The sequence below is a fragment of the Abramis brama genome (assembly GCF_963993115.1).
Source record: "Abramis brama genome assembly, chromosome: 15".
Lineage (NCBI taxonomy): Eukaryota > Metazoa > Chordata > Actinopteri > Cypriniformes > Leuciscidae > Abramis > Abramis brama.
This window is the reverse complement of record NC_139977.1, coordinates 33,649,609-33,666,119: the sequence shown is the minus strand read 5'-3', so window position 1 is coordinate 33,666,119 and position 16,511 is coordinate 33,649,609. Positions and strand designations below refer to the sequence as shown.

Sequence of the window (16,511 nt, the reverse complement as noted above, 5' to 3'; positions counted from 1 at the left end):
TGTTAACTAACTCAATTTCATTTCCTTCAGAAGTTGAGATGCTTGAAGAAGAAACTGGAAGTTGTCTTGAGTTTGTGAATACCATTATTTTTTACTTTTGTACATTTAAGACCAGCTTAAGCTGTTTTAAACGGTTCTGAACAGTATTGAATGCAGACTGCAAAAGTTCAAGGGCTTGTGCAGTAGATGATGCAGTACAGTAAATAACTGTCATCAGCATAAAAGTGATACATAGCATTCGATAAATTTTCACAAAGTTTGTTTATATCAACTGAAAATAATATGGGCCCTAATACGGAGCCTTGAGGAACCCCCTTGGAAATAGGCAAGAATGAAGACACAGAACCAGCCACCTGAACCCTTTGGGTTCTACCTGACAAATAATTTGCAAACCAATCTACCGAATGCTTAGACAAGCCAATGCTCACTCACTAGACTATTCACAAGAATGCAGTGAATAACCGCATCAAACGCCTTCGAAAGATCTATAAACAGCGCAGCACATATTTTCCTATTATCCAATGCCCCAGCAATATCCTTTATCACCTTTAATGCTGCAGATATGGTGCTATGTTGTTTCCTAAACCCTGATTGAAAAGATATCTTTTTTTGTTTAAAAATTCCTTTAGCTGCTCACCAATCAGGCGCTCAATGAGTTTAGCTAAAATACACAGCTTCAAAATAGGCCTATAGTTATTTAAAATAGATGGATCACCCCCTTTTAGTAATGGTGTAACATGGGCTGACTTCCATACTTTAAGGATGTCGTTTTCAACAATTGTTAAGTTAAAAATATATGATAAAGATCTAAATTGTCAGGACCAGCAGACTTTTTTGTGTCTAATTCCTGAAGGGCTTTATGGACTTTGTTAATTGATAAAGGAGAAATATAAAATAGTTTTTCTGAAGGTAAACATGGGTCAGAGGGGTTCTCCTGTACGCAGGAACCATAAGAAGCAGGACATAAGGATTCAAATAGTGATCCTGAAGAAATAAAATGCTCATTAAAGCAAGCTAACATTTTTTGTTTATCAGTCACCCTGCCCTTAATCAATCATAACATGAGGAGGTAGTTCACTACTGCTATATTTCCAAAAGAGGCTTTAATAATTTTCCAGAACTTGCTTGGATTATTTAGATTTTTTGTAGTTTCATTAACGAAATACTCTGATTTTGACTTTTTAATGAGATGTAAGCCTATTTCTCAATTGCCGAAAATAAACCCAGTCCGTATCGCTCTTTGATTTCCTGGCCCTTGACCAGGCAGCATTCCTATCCTTGAGAAGGCATGAAATCTCAGGAGAAAACCAGGGATTATTTCGGCCTTTGACTCTGAATTTACGTACAGGGGCATGCTTATCTATGATCCTAAGAAAACCATCATAAAAATAGTTCCAGGCCAATTCTACTTTATCTATAAGATAGATTTTGTTCCAATCAAAATGAAACAGATCATGTAGAAAGGCTTTTTCACAGAAATGCTTCATATCCCTTTTAAAAATAATCTGTGGCCTCTGTTTCGGGATTTTAGCATTCCTAACTGCCGCAATTATACAATGATCACTCAGGTCATTTGCAAACACACCTATATCTGAGAATTTGTGTGGAGTATTAGTTAAAAACAAGTCAAGTAAAAGAAGACTTTTCAGGGCACTTGAGGTTTGGACGAGTTGGACTATCAATCAACTGAGTAAGATTAAAAAAAATCACAGACAGATTTAAAACTATCTGGAATAGAGGTCAACCAATCCAAGTTAAAATCCCTGGCTAAAAGTACCTCTAAAAATTCAAAACTCGATAGATGATGATTTAAAGAGCAAAGAGCCTCAGTACTTGCTGAGGGTGGTCTATAGCAACTGTCAATGTTTGCCCCAATGTATACTCCATCTTTATGGCTAAAAGCTCTAGCTGCTTACTAATGGATACTTAATAAACAATGTTACAAGGAAAACGATTGTTTATTTAAATGGCAATGCCACCACCCTTTCTAGGGTGATGTTGATGTTTACAACATAATTATTTGCACACAAAAAAAAGCAGCTAAATAAAGTATACATTCTTTCTAAATACATATTTTTCATATATATATTTTTACTATATTAAAATTTTCTGGAATTCAATGTCCCACCTAGTATGCACACCTCATTTGAAACCATTTTACTGTAGCATTTTGGAGATACATCAATTTATTCGACTTTCGAGGCCTATAAAGTTCTCATTTCTAATAAGTAGAAAAAATGAAGGGTCAATTCTTATAGGGGACATCCCATATAGAATGCAAACCTCATATGTTTGAATTTTTACTGCAGTGTTTTGGAGATATGTCACATACTACTTCAGAGGCCTATAAAGACCTCATTTCTAATAAGTAGAAAAAACTAATGGTCAGTTGTTATAGGGGACGTCCCATACTGTGATGCTGCAGCAGAGACAAGGAGAAAACGGGATCCAAATGCAGTGTAATTTATTAAATAGATTCTAGACTTTACAAACATAGATTCCAGGAACAGTCTCTGGATCGGCAGAAGTGACGTGAACAGTCTCTGAATCGGCAGGGCTGACGTGAAGCATCTCTGGCTCGGAAGGGCTGACGTGAAACGCAGGCTCGACAGGAATGTACTCAGGCTGGACGGACGGGACGTGAATTGGCTCAGGCTCAGGGGGTAGTGTGAGCTTGTGGGGTTCTACAACTACCAAGCCCACAGTAAGTGATGAACCACCCAGGAGAAGAGCCAGGTTGATATACCCCTCTAGGGTCCATCCGGCATTATCATCCAGCATCAGAGCGATCTCCTCATCTAGCCCAAAATATGTCCATGAGCTGAGAGTCCTCTAATGATGCTAAATGACAGCATGTCAAATAGTCCTTAGCATACCTCTCGATAGGCTGGCCATCCTGGAACAGACAGGATAGCCAACTTCTTAGATCACCGTTGCTTACAGCTACTGAATCCATTTCGTAGTAAGTTCTTCTGTGATGCTGCGGCAGAGACAAGGAGAAAGCGTGATCCAAATGCAGTGTAATTTATTAAATAGATTCTAGACTTTACAAACATAGATTCCGGGAACATGACTCGGGACAGGACAACCAGGAACAACACTCAACAATGAAACAAGAACTCACAAAGACTGAACTCAAACACAGGGCTTAAATACAAGGACAAACAAGCTAAACAAGATAACAAGGGGGCGTGGTCCATCTGAAACACCTGGGGAGACTAATCAACATAATGGGGAACAGATGAACACGGGACATGACAGAGGAACACAGACCTGAATCATTACACATACAGTATGTACACCTCATATCAAACCATTTTACTTCAGCGTTTTGGAGATATGTAACATTATTCCTATTTATACACCTATACAGACCTCATTTCTAATAAGTAGAAAAAAATAATGGCCATTTCTTATAGGGGACGTCCTATAGAGTTTACACGCCTCATATCAAAACATTTTACTGCAGCGTTTTGGAGATATGTCACATTTTTCCTATTTATACACCTATAAAGACTCAATTCTAATAAGTAGAAAACACGAATGGCCATATCTTATACTGGACGTCCCATACAGTATATACACCTCATATCAGACCATTTTACTGCAGCCTTTTAAAGATATGTTATATTTTACTACTTCAGAGGCCTATAAAGACCATATTTCTAATAAGTAGAAAAATATTAATTGCCAGGTATTATTCTTATAGGGAATGTCCCATACAGTATGCATGTCACAGATTGTGTTGTAAAACGCAGATGAACACGATGATGAAGGCAAAGGTGAGAGGCGGCTTAGCTGGAGGACAAAGAACCCGGAGAGAGCCATAAAAAAACACAGGGTGGTGCAGATGGTGGTGACAGCCAGGGGATGGCCTTGAGCAGGGAAGAGCAGAAGGAGACCCAGGCCACAGCCAGGACTGCCTCCCACGGTGGCGTCGCAGGAGGCAGTAGCCATGGAGTGAAGAGTCACAACGCCACCATGGGGACTACCGGAGGTGACGACGGTGATGGAGATGGAGCACACCGCGTAGCCAGAGAAGCGATGAGGTAGTGAGACACAAAGACCTATAGGTTGGGACGCAGCGACGACCCCCTGAGGTGGAAGCAGGGATCCTGAGGTTAGAGGCTGAGCTGGATTTATAATACAGAGTTTTTACCGCTTCGGCGTAGCCACGTGAACCAGAATTATCCCGTCAACGTTTTATCTGTACTGAGGTAAAGGGAAGGGAAGGAGGCCTTCACAGGGGAGAGACTTGTGGACACTTCAGGACTGCGTTGTCATCGCGTACAGGTGCTGGTCCTTCATCAGATCCGGATACGTAGACACCATCCTTCTTATGATGTAACAAGTACATCAGGGAGTGTTCCCGGTTCCGGCTGATCTAAACTATGCAGCCTAACATTGAGTTATAGAAGTCTATAATGTGTTATGTGTATGCTAGGTCAAAGATATGTCTTTTTAGTCTTTTTAGTCAAGATTTAGACCATACCATTGGACCGAGACAGCTCTCATTAGAGTCACAAGTGATTTGCTCTTATCATCCGATCGTGGTTGTATCTCGCTATTAGTGTTACTCAATCTTAGTGCTGAATTTGATACTACTGACCATAACATTCTTTTAAATAGACTCAAAAATTAGGTTGGAAATAGTGGCATTACATTAGCATGGTTTAACTTGAAAAGATTGAATACACTAAGTCATACATTTAACTTAATACTTTTGTGTAATATCAATGTGAACATTTTCATTAGTACAAACTTCATAGCTTCAACAAGCTAGCTTGTTAACATACTAATTTGTTAACATATTAACAACAGTATGTTATACAGTAGCACTTGCTGTATGAGTGCAGCAATATAAAGAATTTATTTGCTCTCAAATCAAGCTCATGCACCCCTTGTCACAATGAAGGTAACTTTCCTAAAACCAACATTAACAGAAATTCTTCTAAATTAGCATAACAAAACATTAATCACTAAATCTCCAACTTAACATTAATCTTGCACAAAAAAAAAACTTATATTACACTTAATTGTAGCATTTACTCTCCCTTTCGAGTGCCATTGGCAAAGCATGCTGGGAAATAGACATCCCGTCCGTTTTAGTTCAAATTAAGTTCATCTAAAAAATAATTTCATAAAACTCAAAACAATGAAACAGTTCAGTTTACTTAAAATATATCAGTTCTGTGAACTTGAAAGAAAAAGAAAGTGCTAAAAAGTCATAAAAGTTAATTTGACTAAACTAATTGATTTAATTTAAGTTTGTCCTACTCAAACCAATTAATTATTTTGAGCGTTAGGGTTTACAGTGGATGTGAGAATGATCAAGCAGACACAGAGACTGTATAGTGCCATAACATTTTCAAGTTTATTAAGGAAAAAGGCTCATTATTATACACAAGATTAAGCAAAATCATCCAGCTCCTTCTTTGATTGGTCAGTTTGGTTTATGGTTTATGTTAGTTTATCATAATATGAGGATCAATAATTTCAATACATTTGATCTTCTTGCTGTTCTTGTTGTCATCCTCGAACACCTGAAAGAAAAATCCAATTTAGTAGATCTGCAGTCACTATTAGTAAGATCTGAGTTTATGATTGCGATCACATCACCTTAATCACAGCAGAACATGCGCACGTTATTGAGAGCGGTGTCGTCTCCACTTCCCTGTGATGTTTCTATCCGGGTCTTGATGCCGCAGATTCCTCTTCCAGTACAGGTTGGGCTCCAGTCGCCCCAGTTGCCCCAGTTTGTGCCGTCACCCTCCAGCACAAAACCTCCAGTGCAGGTGAACCTGGAAAAAATTCAGATGTGACAATATTATGATAAAATATGTAATTGTGATGTTGGATTGAATGTCAGTCACATGATCACCAGCAGCCGATGGCCTAATCACTGCAATCTTGAACAGCAGCACGACTGTGAGTGTGATATTAACTAAAATATTGATGGGGGAAAACTGAGTCCTTAAATAGCTAAATAAACCCAGGATGGGTAAGAGATGGTGTAAGAGGTTTACACTGGGTAAGAGATGTTATAACTTATAGCACCACACACTCACTTGATGTTGTTTGCAGCCGTATCATCTCCTTTTCCTTGGGAAGATTCAACTCTCAGCTGGAAAGCTGTCAAGAATCCAGAATGACACCATTTGACATCTGTCCACTCACCCCAGCTGAAGAAAACACACAGAGGTTGCCTGATCAAATCAATTATTATTTTCAAGAAAATCCTGAAATTACTTATCTATCTTAAACACTTAATGCAAGAATTGTTAATAATCTGAGTCCATTACCTTCCTACGTCAGACTCAATTGAGTTGTAGTCACGTGAGCCTGGCCGATCGACACAGTAAAGACGAATCCCATTGAGCGCTGTATCATCACCATCAATTGGTCTTTCCACCTTAAAACAACAGCAACATCATGACAATCTTCCATTTGAAGGAGTAAACTCTAACCCAACCCATAGTAACATTTATCTTCATGCTCTTTAGTATTACACAGACACTTAGATCTTAACAGGTGCAGTTCCCTGGAGAAACCTGGAATTAAATGACAAACAGCAACTCCACAGTTTTGATCCTTTGAAACACTCATTCACCCCCATATCAGCAAAATAGACTCAACTTACCCTCAGACTAAACCCTGTGGCGTACCTTCCACTTGGACACATGCTCTTATATCCCCATGATCCCCAATTCATTCCGTTGGACACCGTCAGCTCAGATCTGTAAGGTCGGTCAACGCTCCGCTCATAACGACGTTCTGCGGGCCGACCGCTCACATGCCCAATAATGGCCAGCAGTGAAAACATCATGGAAAAGAAGTGATGCATTTCTACAGCACTGGCCTGATTGATAAATACTGATTGTTAGATTAATTTTCAGACTATCTGCAGCCTGTAGGAAACTCAGAAGCGAAGACCAGGAGACTTGGTTGTATCGTCAGCCGGATTCTTTACTGAGAACACGAGCTGTCGGTAGCTGAGGTCATCAAGTCTGACTAAAGGAACTTTACATGGTATCTTATAGGCATTCAGTGGGCAGTCCTTAAAGGTGTTGACCTTACACACAGCCTAAGAGATGACCACTTAATCGAATCATCTAAAGACAATAGAGACTATAACCCCCGACTGAAGATAATGCCCCCCCCCCCCCCCAATTGGATAAACATCACATGATGGTCACAAGAACTAAGATTATGTAATCATTCACTGAAGATCAAAAACCAAACCCCTTCAATGGAAACTATATTGAATCTCATCAGTAAATTGATGCCATCATGTTCACCTTGAATGCCCAATACAGTGTAGTTCACCTTAGTTTTTCATGTGATGTAATGTAAGGATATAGGATCAGCAGATCTTAAACATATTCTTAAATTTGTAATATTACAAGCCTCAGCTATCAGTGATCCGGTGGAAACAGAAACCTCAACCCTTGTGATGTGAGAATGATCAAGCACACACAGAGAATGTGTATAGTACCATAACATTTTCAAGTTAATTAAGGAAAAACCCTAGTGAAAAAACTATCCTTTATTGTATTTGAAATATATTCCCTTTTTCAACAGTAAATTGCAAATATACTAACAAAAATTGTACTATCTTTAAATATATTAAAAGTATATTAGCATCATGCTTTTACCTATTTAAACAATTAAACTTTTAACACACTTTAAATTGTATAATAATTAAAATAAATAATTGTACTGTATTATATTTTCTAAAGATGTATTTAAAAAATATATACTTGAAGTGAAAATTCAGTTTATTTTTTACAAAGTGTATTTATTTGCACTTTATTAAAAATATATTTTAGGTATATTTTAACTGTGTGCTGGAAATGATCATTGTAATAATGCATTGAAAGTATACTTTCAAAATACATTATAGTATAAAATAGTATTTTGAACAAAGTATAGCTAAGTTTTATTTATCTAATAATGTACATTTGTTATTGAAGACAAAGTATGCACTTTGTAGTATTTTGTATAAGCCAAAGGTATTAATCAGCCTATAGTTTTTAGTCAAATATATCACAGGATAGCATCATGGGCAAGTGCGCCAACATATGCTACGGGAGACCCGTGTTCGAGCCCCAGCTCTTGGACCTTTCCTGATCCGACCAGGATTGTTAAAATTTATAATACAGAGTTTTTACCGCTTCGGCGTAGCCACGTGAACCAAAATTATCCCGACAACGTCTTATCTGTACTGAGGTAAAGGGAAGGGAAGGAGGCCTTCACAGGGGAGAGACTAGTGGACACTTCAGGACTGCGTTGTCATCGCGTACAGGTGCTGGTCCTTCATCAGATCCGGATACGGCCTGGATCCAGCAGACTGCGGTGAACCTCGGGATAACCAGAGAGACTAATATTAGCGTAGACACCATCCTTCTTATGATGTAACAAGTACATCAGGGAGTGTTCCCGGTTCCGGCTGATCTAAACTATGCAGCCTAACATTGAGTTATAGAAGTCTATAATGTGTTATGTGTATGCGCGGTCAAAGATATGTCTTTTTAGTCAGGATTCAGACCGTACCATAGCACCGAGACAGCTCTCATTAGAGTCACAAGTGATTTGCTCTTATCATCCGATCGTGGTTGTATCTCGCTATTAGTGTTACTCGATCTTAGTGCTGAATTTGATAGTACTGACCATAACATTCTTTTAAACAGACTCAAAAATTAAGTTGGCATTAGTGGAATTACATTAGCATGGTTTAACTTGAAATGTTTGAATACACTAATAATTCATATTTAACCTAATACTTTTGTGTAATATCAATGTGAACATTTTCATTAGTATAAACTTCACTAGCTTCAACAAGCTAGCTTGTTAACATACTAATTAGTTAACATATTAACAACAGTATGTTATACAGTAGCACTTGCTGTATGAGTGCAGCAATATAAAGGTTTTATTTGCTCTAAAATCAAGCTCATGCACCACTTGTCACCATGATGGAACTATCCTAAAACCAACATTAACAGAAATTCTTCTAAATTAGCATAACAAAACATTAATCACTAAATCTCCCACTTAACATTAATCTTGCACAAAAAAAACCTTATATTACACTTAATTGTAGCATTTACTCTCCCTTTCGAGTGCCATTGGCAAAGCATGCTGGGAAATAGACATCCCATCCGTTTTAGTTAAAAATTAAGTTCATCTAAATTAAAAGAAATAATTTCATAAAACACAAAACAATGAAACAGTTCAGTTTACTTAAAATATATCAGTTCTGTAAACTTGAAAGAAAAAGAAAGTGCTAAATACTCATAAAAGTTAATTTGACTAAACTAATTAATTTAATTTAAGTTTGTCCTACTCAAACCAATTAATTATTTTGAGCGTTAGGGTTTACAGTGATGTGAGAATGATCAAGCAGACACAGAGACTATATAGTGCCATAACATTTTCAAGTTTATTAAGGAAAAAGGCTCATTATTATACACAAGATTAATCAAAATCATCCAGCTCCTTCTTTGATTGGTCAGTTTGGTTTATGGTTTATGTTAGTTTATCATAATATGAGGATCAATAATTTCAATACATTTGATCTTCTTGCTGTTCTTGTTGTCATCCTCGAACACCTGAAAGAAAAATCCAATTTAGTAGATCTGCAGTCACTATTAGTAAGATCTGAGTTTTTGATTGTGATCACATCACCTTAATCACAGCAGAACATGCGCACGTTATTGAGAGCGGTGTCGTCTCCTCTTCCCTGTGGCGGTTCTACCTGTGTCTTGATGCCGCAGATTCCTTTTCCTTCACACTTTGTGCTCCAAGGACCCCAGTTGCCCCAGTTTGTGCCGTCACCCTCCAGCACTAAACCTCCAGTGCAGGTGAACCTGGAAAAAATTCAGATGTGACAATATTATGATAAAATATGTTATTGCGCAGTCGGATTGAATGTCAGTCACATGATCACCTGCAGCCGATCACAATCACGAACAGCAGCACGACTGCGAGTGTGATATTAACTAAACTATTGATGGGGGAATAGCTAAATAAAACCAGGATGGGTAAGAGATGGTGTATGAGGTTTACACTGGGTAAGAGATGTTATAACTTATAGCACCACACACTCACTTGATGTTGTTTGCGGCCGTATCATCTCCGTCTCCTTGGGAAGATTCAACTCTCAGCTGGAAAGCTGTCAAGAATCCAGAAGGACACCATTTGACATCTGTCCACTGACCCCAGCTGAAGAAAACACACACAGAGGTTGCCTGATCAAATCGATTATTATTTTCAAGAAAATCCTCAATTTACTCAAATAGCTTAAACACTTAATGCAAGAATTGTTAATAATCTGAGTCCATTACCTTCCGACGTCAGACTCAATTGAGTTGTAGTCACGTGAGCCTGGCCGATCGACACAGTAAAGACGAATCCCATTGAGCGCTGTATCATCACCACCACCAACTGATCCTTCCACCTTAAAACAACATCATTGAGACAATCTTCCACTTGAAAGAGTAAACTCTAACCCAACACTTAGTAACATTTATCTTCATGCTCTTTAGTATTAAAAACACTGTAAAAATCTTAACAGGTGCAGTTCCCTGGAGAATCCTGGAATTAAATGACAAACAGCAACTCCACAGTTTTGATCCTTTGAAACACTCATTCACCCCCATATTAGCAAAATAGAGTCAATGCACAACTTACCCTCAGACTAAACCCTGCGGCGTAACTTCCACTTGGACACATGCTCTTATATCCCCATGATCCCCAATTCATTCCGTTGGACACCGTCAGCTCAGATCTGTAAGGTCGGTCGACGCTCCGCTCATAACGACGTTCTGCGGGCCGACCGCTCACATGCCCAATAATGGCCAGCAGTGAAAACATCATGGAAAAGAAGTGATGCATTGCTACAGCACTGGCCTGATTGATAAATACTGATTGTTAGATTAATTTTCAGGTAGACTATCTGCAGCTTGTAGGAAACTCAGAAGCGAAGACCAGGAGACTTGGTTGTAATTTCAGCAGAATTCTTTACTGAGAACACGAGCTGTCGGTAGCTGAGGTCATCAAGTCTGACTAAAGGAACTTTACATGGTATCTTATAGGCATTCAGTGGGCAGTCCTTAAAGGTGTTGACCTTACCTTCAGCTTTAGAGATGACTTGCCCCCCTCCCATCCCCCCTCCCCCCCTCTCTGTAGGAAGATCAAAGACTGACCAAACCCCTTCAATCGAAACTATATTCAATTCAATCAGTACATTGATGCCATCATGTTCACCTTGAATGCCCGATACAGTGTAGTTCACCTTAGTTTTTCATGTGATGTAATGTAAGGATATAGGATCAGCAGATCTTAAACGTATTCTTAAATTTGTAATATTGTAAGCCTCAGCTATCAGTGATCAGGTGGAAACAGAAACCTCAACCCTTGTTATGAGAGAATGATCAAGCACACACAGAGAATGTGTATAGTACCATAACATTTTCAAGTTTATTCAGGAAAACCCCTAGTGAAAAAAAGTATACTTTATTGTATTTTAAATATATTCCCTTTTTTTAATAGTAAATTGCAAATATACTAAGATTTTACTATCTTTAAATATATTAAGAGTATATTAGCATCATGCTTTTACCTATTTTAACAAAAAAACTTTGGTAACACTTTATTTTACGGTGCCCTTGATACAGAGTAATTACTTAATTAATTACTTAGTAATAGACATTGTAATAACATGTAACAAAATGTACTTAACATGTAACTAAGTTATGGAACAGTCTGTACTTACAGATTGTAATTACGCACATGTAATAGGCAGCTACTGTTACACGTGTAACAAGCCGAGTTGGATAAGGTTTATAGATACACATGAAGTACACTTAAGTACATTCTTGATACACTTTATTTTACGTAGCTTATACCTGTGTAATATTATGTAATTGCAATGTAATTAGGAAACTACTGCATGCATTTAAGCTGTGAACTAGTGAGTTAAATCAAACTAAGGCAGAGATGGATAAGGTATGTATACACAAAGTACACTTAAGTACATTCTTGATACACTTTATTTTACGTAGCTTATACCTGTGTAATTTTCTGTAATTTTAATGTAATTAGGAAACTACTGCATGTATTTAAGATATGAACTAGTGGGTTAATTCAGATGGATAACATATGTCAACGCTATCTCACGACCAATTCGTACGAATTCGAACGAGTGATAAAAAGTTGGCTAATTCGTACGAATTCGTACGACCTCAAACGAACGAATTTGTACGATTTGTCTAAACCCACGTGATGGGTAGGTTTAGGGGAGGGGTCAGGGGTAGGTCATTCGTATGAATTCATACGAATTGGGCAATTCGTAAAATATGTACGATTTAGCAAAAATCGTACTAATTCATACGAGTGAGGTCGTATGAATTCGTACGAATTAGCCACCTCGTAGAATTCGTACGAATTGCCGTGAGATCAGGCTGCATATGTAGATACACAGGAAGTGCACTTAAGTACAATCTTGATACACTTTATTTTATGTTACATACAAGTAATGCTACAGAACATACACATTTACCATGTGTAACTGCAGATCTCAGTAGCCTAACATATTTAAGTACTTGTTGTTACATTGTGTTATACTAAGTACTTTCTTACATAATTACAGTGTACCAAGTCCGTAACACGTATGTAACAGACTCGGCTTGTTACACATGTGTAACAGTAGCTGCCTATTACATGTGCGTAATTACAATCTGTAAGTACAGGCTGTTCCATAACTTAGTTACATGTTAAGTACATTTTGTTACATGTTATTACAAAGTCTATTACTAAGTAATTAATTAAGTAATTACTCTGTATCAAGGGCACCGTAAAATAAAGTGTTACCAAAACTTTTAACACACTTCAAAATAATTTTATTGTAGTATATTTTCTCAAAATATATTTAAATATATATATACTTGAAGTGAAAATTCAATTTATTTTTTAAAAGTGTATCTATTTGCACTTTATTAAAAACATATTTTAGGTATATTTTAACTGTGTGCTGGAGATGATCATTGTAACAATGCATTGAAAGTATACTTTCAAAATACATTATAGTATAAAATAGTATTTTGTGCAAAGTACACTGAAAAAAAAACAATAAGAAAAAATGTATAGATTTTTCTTTGGCAAGTTTTTGCACAAATATTTTTAAAAAAAAATTCATATATGGAGTTAAGTAAACTCTACCTAACCAAGTTAAGTTCAAATTAACAAATAAAATAAGTCATTTTAACTTAGCCAGTAATCACTAAAAGTTGTGTAATATCTATTTAGTTGAAGTAGCCGTTGCAATACATTTCATTCAAACAATATAACATTGAATTAAACCACACATTTAAAGTATATGCTTTACTTAGAAACATCTAAGTAATTAATAGATATAGTGTGAGACACCATATCTACATGTCGAAAGAGTGTTGTGAACGCAGAGACCTCAATATTTGGTAGGCAATACACAATGACCCGTTTTTGTGTTTGAATGTGTCATTTTTGGTAGAAAATGAACTCCAAATGTCATAAAATGGCAAGTTACTAATCAACATCAAAAGCAATGATAAAACAGTGTAAATACAGCTGGAAAACAGTGAAATTATTATTTGAGGCCCAGTGCATGATGGGAACACCAGTATCAGAAAAGTTGAGTAATTTGACTTAATTTTATAACATTGATATTTACGCTTTCATTTCGACACACTTGAATTGAGTACTAATATAAAATTTACTCACGTTTTTTAAATTATTGCCTGAACTAACTTTTTCAAGGAAATTACATTGTTTATTTCTGTAGTATTTACTTAACCACTAAATATTTGTATATCAGTGTATAGCTAAGTTTTATTTATCTAATAATGAACATTTGCTATTAAAGACAAAGTATGCAATTTGTAGTATTTGCAATAAGCCAAAGGTATTAATCAGCCTATAGTTTTTAGTCAGATATATCACACGATAGCATCATGGGCAAGTACACCGACATGTGCTACGGAGACCCGTGTTCGAGTCCCGGCTCTTGTAAATAAACTCACAAAAATACAAACTTCTGTTTGTTTAACTGAGTGTCCTTGGAAAGTGTTTTACTCACGGAAATGCCTATCAAATGCTGGGTTGATTTTGTCATTTTATTTCCTGTTGTAAATATCAAGGCTTGTAAAGCAGCAGGAAAAGATCAGCTAAAAATGATCATTCTGTCATCATTTACTCACTCTCACGTCGTTCCAAACCTGTATGACTTTTTTATTTCAAGCAGAATTTAAGTGTCATGTATTTTCACACAACTTGACTTCTAAAGTCTTATGATAATTTGCATGAAGAAATGAAAACACATAAAAATCAGTGTTTATCCATATTGTTCCAGTCGGTGAAACTAAATGATTGTTGCAAGTCACGTAAACACACTTTAGACAAACACTGATCAGGTCGAATTGCCAGTAAAAGCATTAGCACCTTTATTTATACAGCGCTTTTAACAGTATAGAATCTGCGGCATCAAGACCCGGACAGAAGCGCCACAGGGAAGAGGAGACGACACCGCTCCCAATAACGTGCGCATGTTCTGAGACTAAAAAACATATTATGTGGAACTGATGTTGGCTACTTCATTCTTGGTGATTCTGCTTACCCATTGCAGAAATGGTTGCTAAAACCATATCCTGATACTGGCAGGCTTACAGAGGGCCAAGAACTTTACAACATGCGAACAAGTCGAGCCCGATGTGTGGTTGAGCATGCGTTTGGGAGGTTGAAAGGCAGGTGGAAGTGTCTCAGTAAGCGAAATGACTGCAATGTAAATGTTGTTGATATGGTGGAGACATGCTGTACACTGCACAACTTGTGTGAATTATACATGGACAGATTTATACCAGAGTGGTGTGATCGTGATAAAGATGCTGAACGTTCATCTTGCAATGTTGGTGATGAGCGTTCAGATGCAAGAAGTGCTCTGCAACAGTTGTTCATGCAGCAGCAATAATTGTAAGTTGTTGTTATATTGTGTTTGTTACAAATAAAATATTTGAAACTAAGATTTGGCGTAACCTGATTTGTGACTTGAATACAATTCTTTATCCTAAACGGTACATGGTTACATCAGACATTATTTGATCAATAAGCAATAGGCCATTTAAGCATACAGAGTGAATACTGCAATATTTTTTTTAAATGACATACAATTAAACAATCTTCTCACTATTTTTAAATAAACAGGCATGTTTACAGGTATGTTTTTATTTATTTATTGCAGTTATAAGTATATGTCTGTTAAAATGTTTTTAGATATGGTCACTTCTGTTAATGGTACTTTTAAATGTGAAACTGCTTACACTGTTTACAGTATTACAGAATACAAAAGGTGCCCATCAGACAGCCGTTTAAATAATGTGCCCATCAATAAGCATAGTAGTCTATACCAATAAATGTCTTATAGCCTAATTATCATTCTACTGACTAGGATCGTATTTGCATTACAGAATACAAAAGGTGCCCATCAGAAAGCCGTTTAAATAATGTGCCCATCAGTATGCATAGTTGTCTATACCAATACCTGCCTTAATGGCTTATCTGAGTCACAAAGTCTTTATATTTTAGTTTATTATCATGTAGGTAACTTTTACAATAGGTTTTCATAAGAAAAACATTTTTTTTTTGTATGCAGTGTGAACTAACATGAACCAACAATGAATTACTAATAAAGAATGTATTTAAGTAACATTCATTTTACATATATGCCTTATAATATGTGTAATATTTGACTATAATAATGTGTATTTTGCTTTTGATAATGTGCCCCTTAATAAGCATGATTTCCACTGGCCTCAGTTATAATAGCACAGCTATTACTTTATTTATATATTAAGTTCACATCAGAGTGCAACAATACAAAGGTGCTTATAAAATGTGCATACAAATGTGCATACATACACATACAAATGAAACAAAACAGGTGCTTTTGAGAAGTACTATTACAAATGTGCACACAAACGAAACGGCAGGTGATTTTAAGTAGCCGCCTACTATTTACACAAAAAACTTTTAAGGCATTAAGGCAAACAGAAAGATAGATGTTTTGTCCATCTACTTCCGCTGGAGAAGGGCTGCGGTCAAATTACTGAAGACTGATGCAAAAGACTCAGATTCTTTCTGTCTTTGTGACATCTCCTCCCGTCTGAGTTGTGCATCATAGTCCAGTTCCTCTCGTCTCATCATCATTTCTTTCTTCATTTCTTCTCTTCTCAGCTCCCGCTCTTCTTCCATCTATTGCTGTGTTATGTCCCGCATACACTGCAAAAACTCCCTTGATGCCAAATCTGCAGCTTTGCGTTTGCGACTCTCTGTAAAAAAGCAGACACAAAAATAAGCAGGATATTTGGGATGTCTTCTGATAGATTATAGATTGTGGCATAGCACATACAGTATACCAAACTGTAAAGTTTGTTACATATATTTAGCAGGTACATTAAACGCAAAAATACCTGGTCTAG

The 16,511-nt window shown here is 36.8% G+C and overlaps 1 protein-coding gene and 1 pseudogene across 3 annotated transcripts in view; one reads left to right on the top strand and one right to left on the bottom strand.

The window, feature by feature from the left end:
* The window catches only part of LOC311097575 (vitelline membrane outer layer protein 1-like), a 189,333-nt gene extending 178,296 nt beyond the window's left edge, over positions 1–11,037 (bottom strand). The window contains exons 1-2 of one of the 2 annotated variants that reach the window (XM_084137380.1): positions 10,693–11,037; positions 6,303–6,412 (exon numbers count right to left, since the gene is read on the bottom strand). In XM_084137380.1, the coding sequence (XP_083993506.1) occupies positions 6,303–6,412; positions 10,693–10,896 (314 nt within the window). In that variant the 5' untranslated portion in view covers positions 10,897–11,037. Of the gene's footprint in view, positions 1–6,302; positions 6,413–6,640; positions 6,880–10,692 lie in introns of those variants that run through there. The other variant, XM_084137379.1, reaches the window with a different exon arrangement.
* Positions 1–16,511, top strand: part of LOC311097583 (vitelline membrane outer layer protein 1 homolog) — a 193,378-nt pseudogene that overhangs the window by 125,414 nt on the left and 51,453 nt on the right. The gene's annotated exons all lie outside the window — the stretch shown is intronic.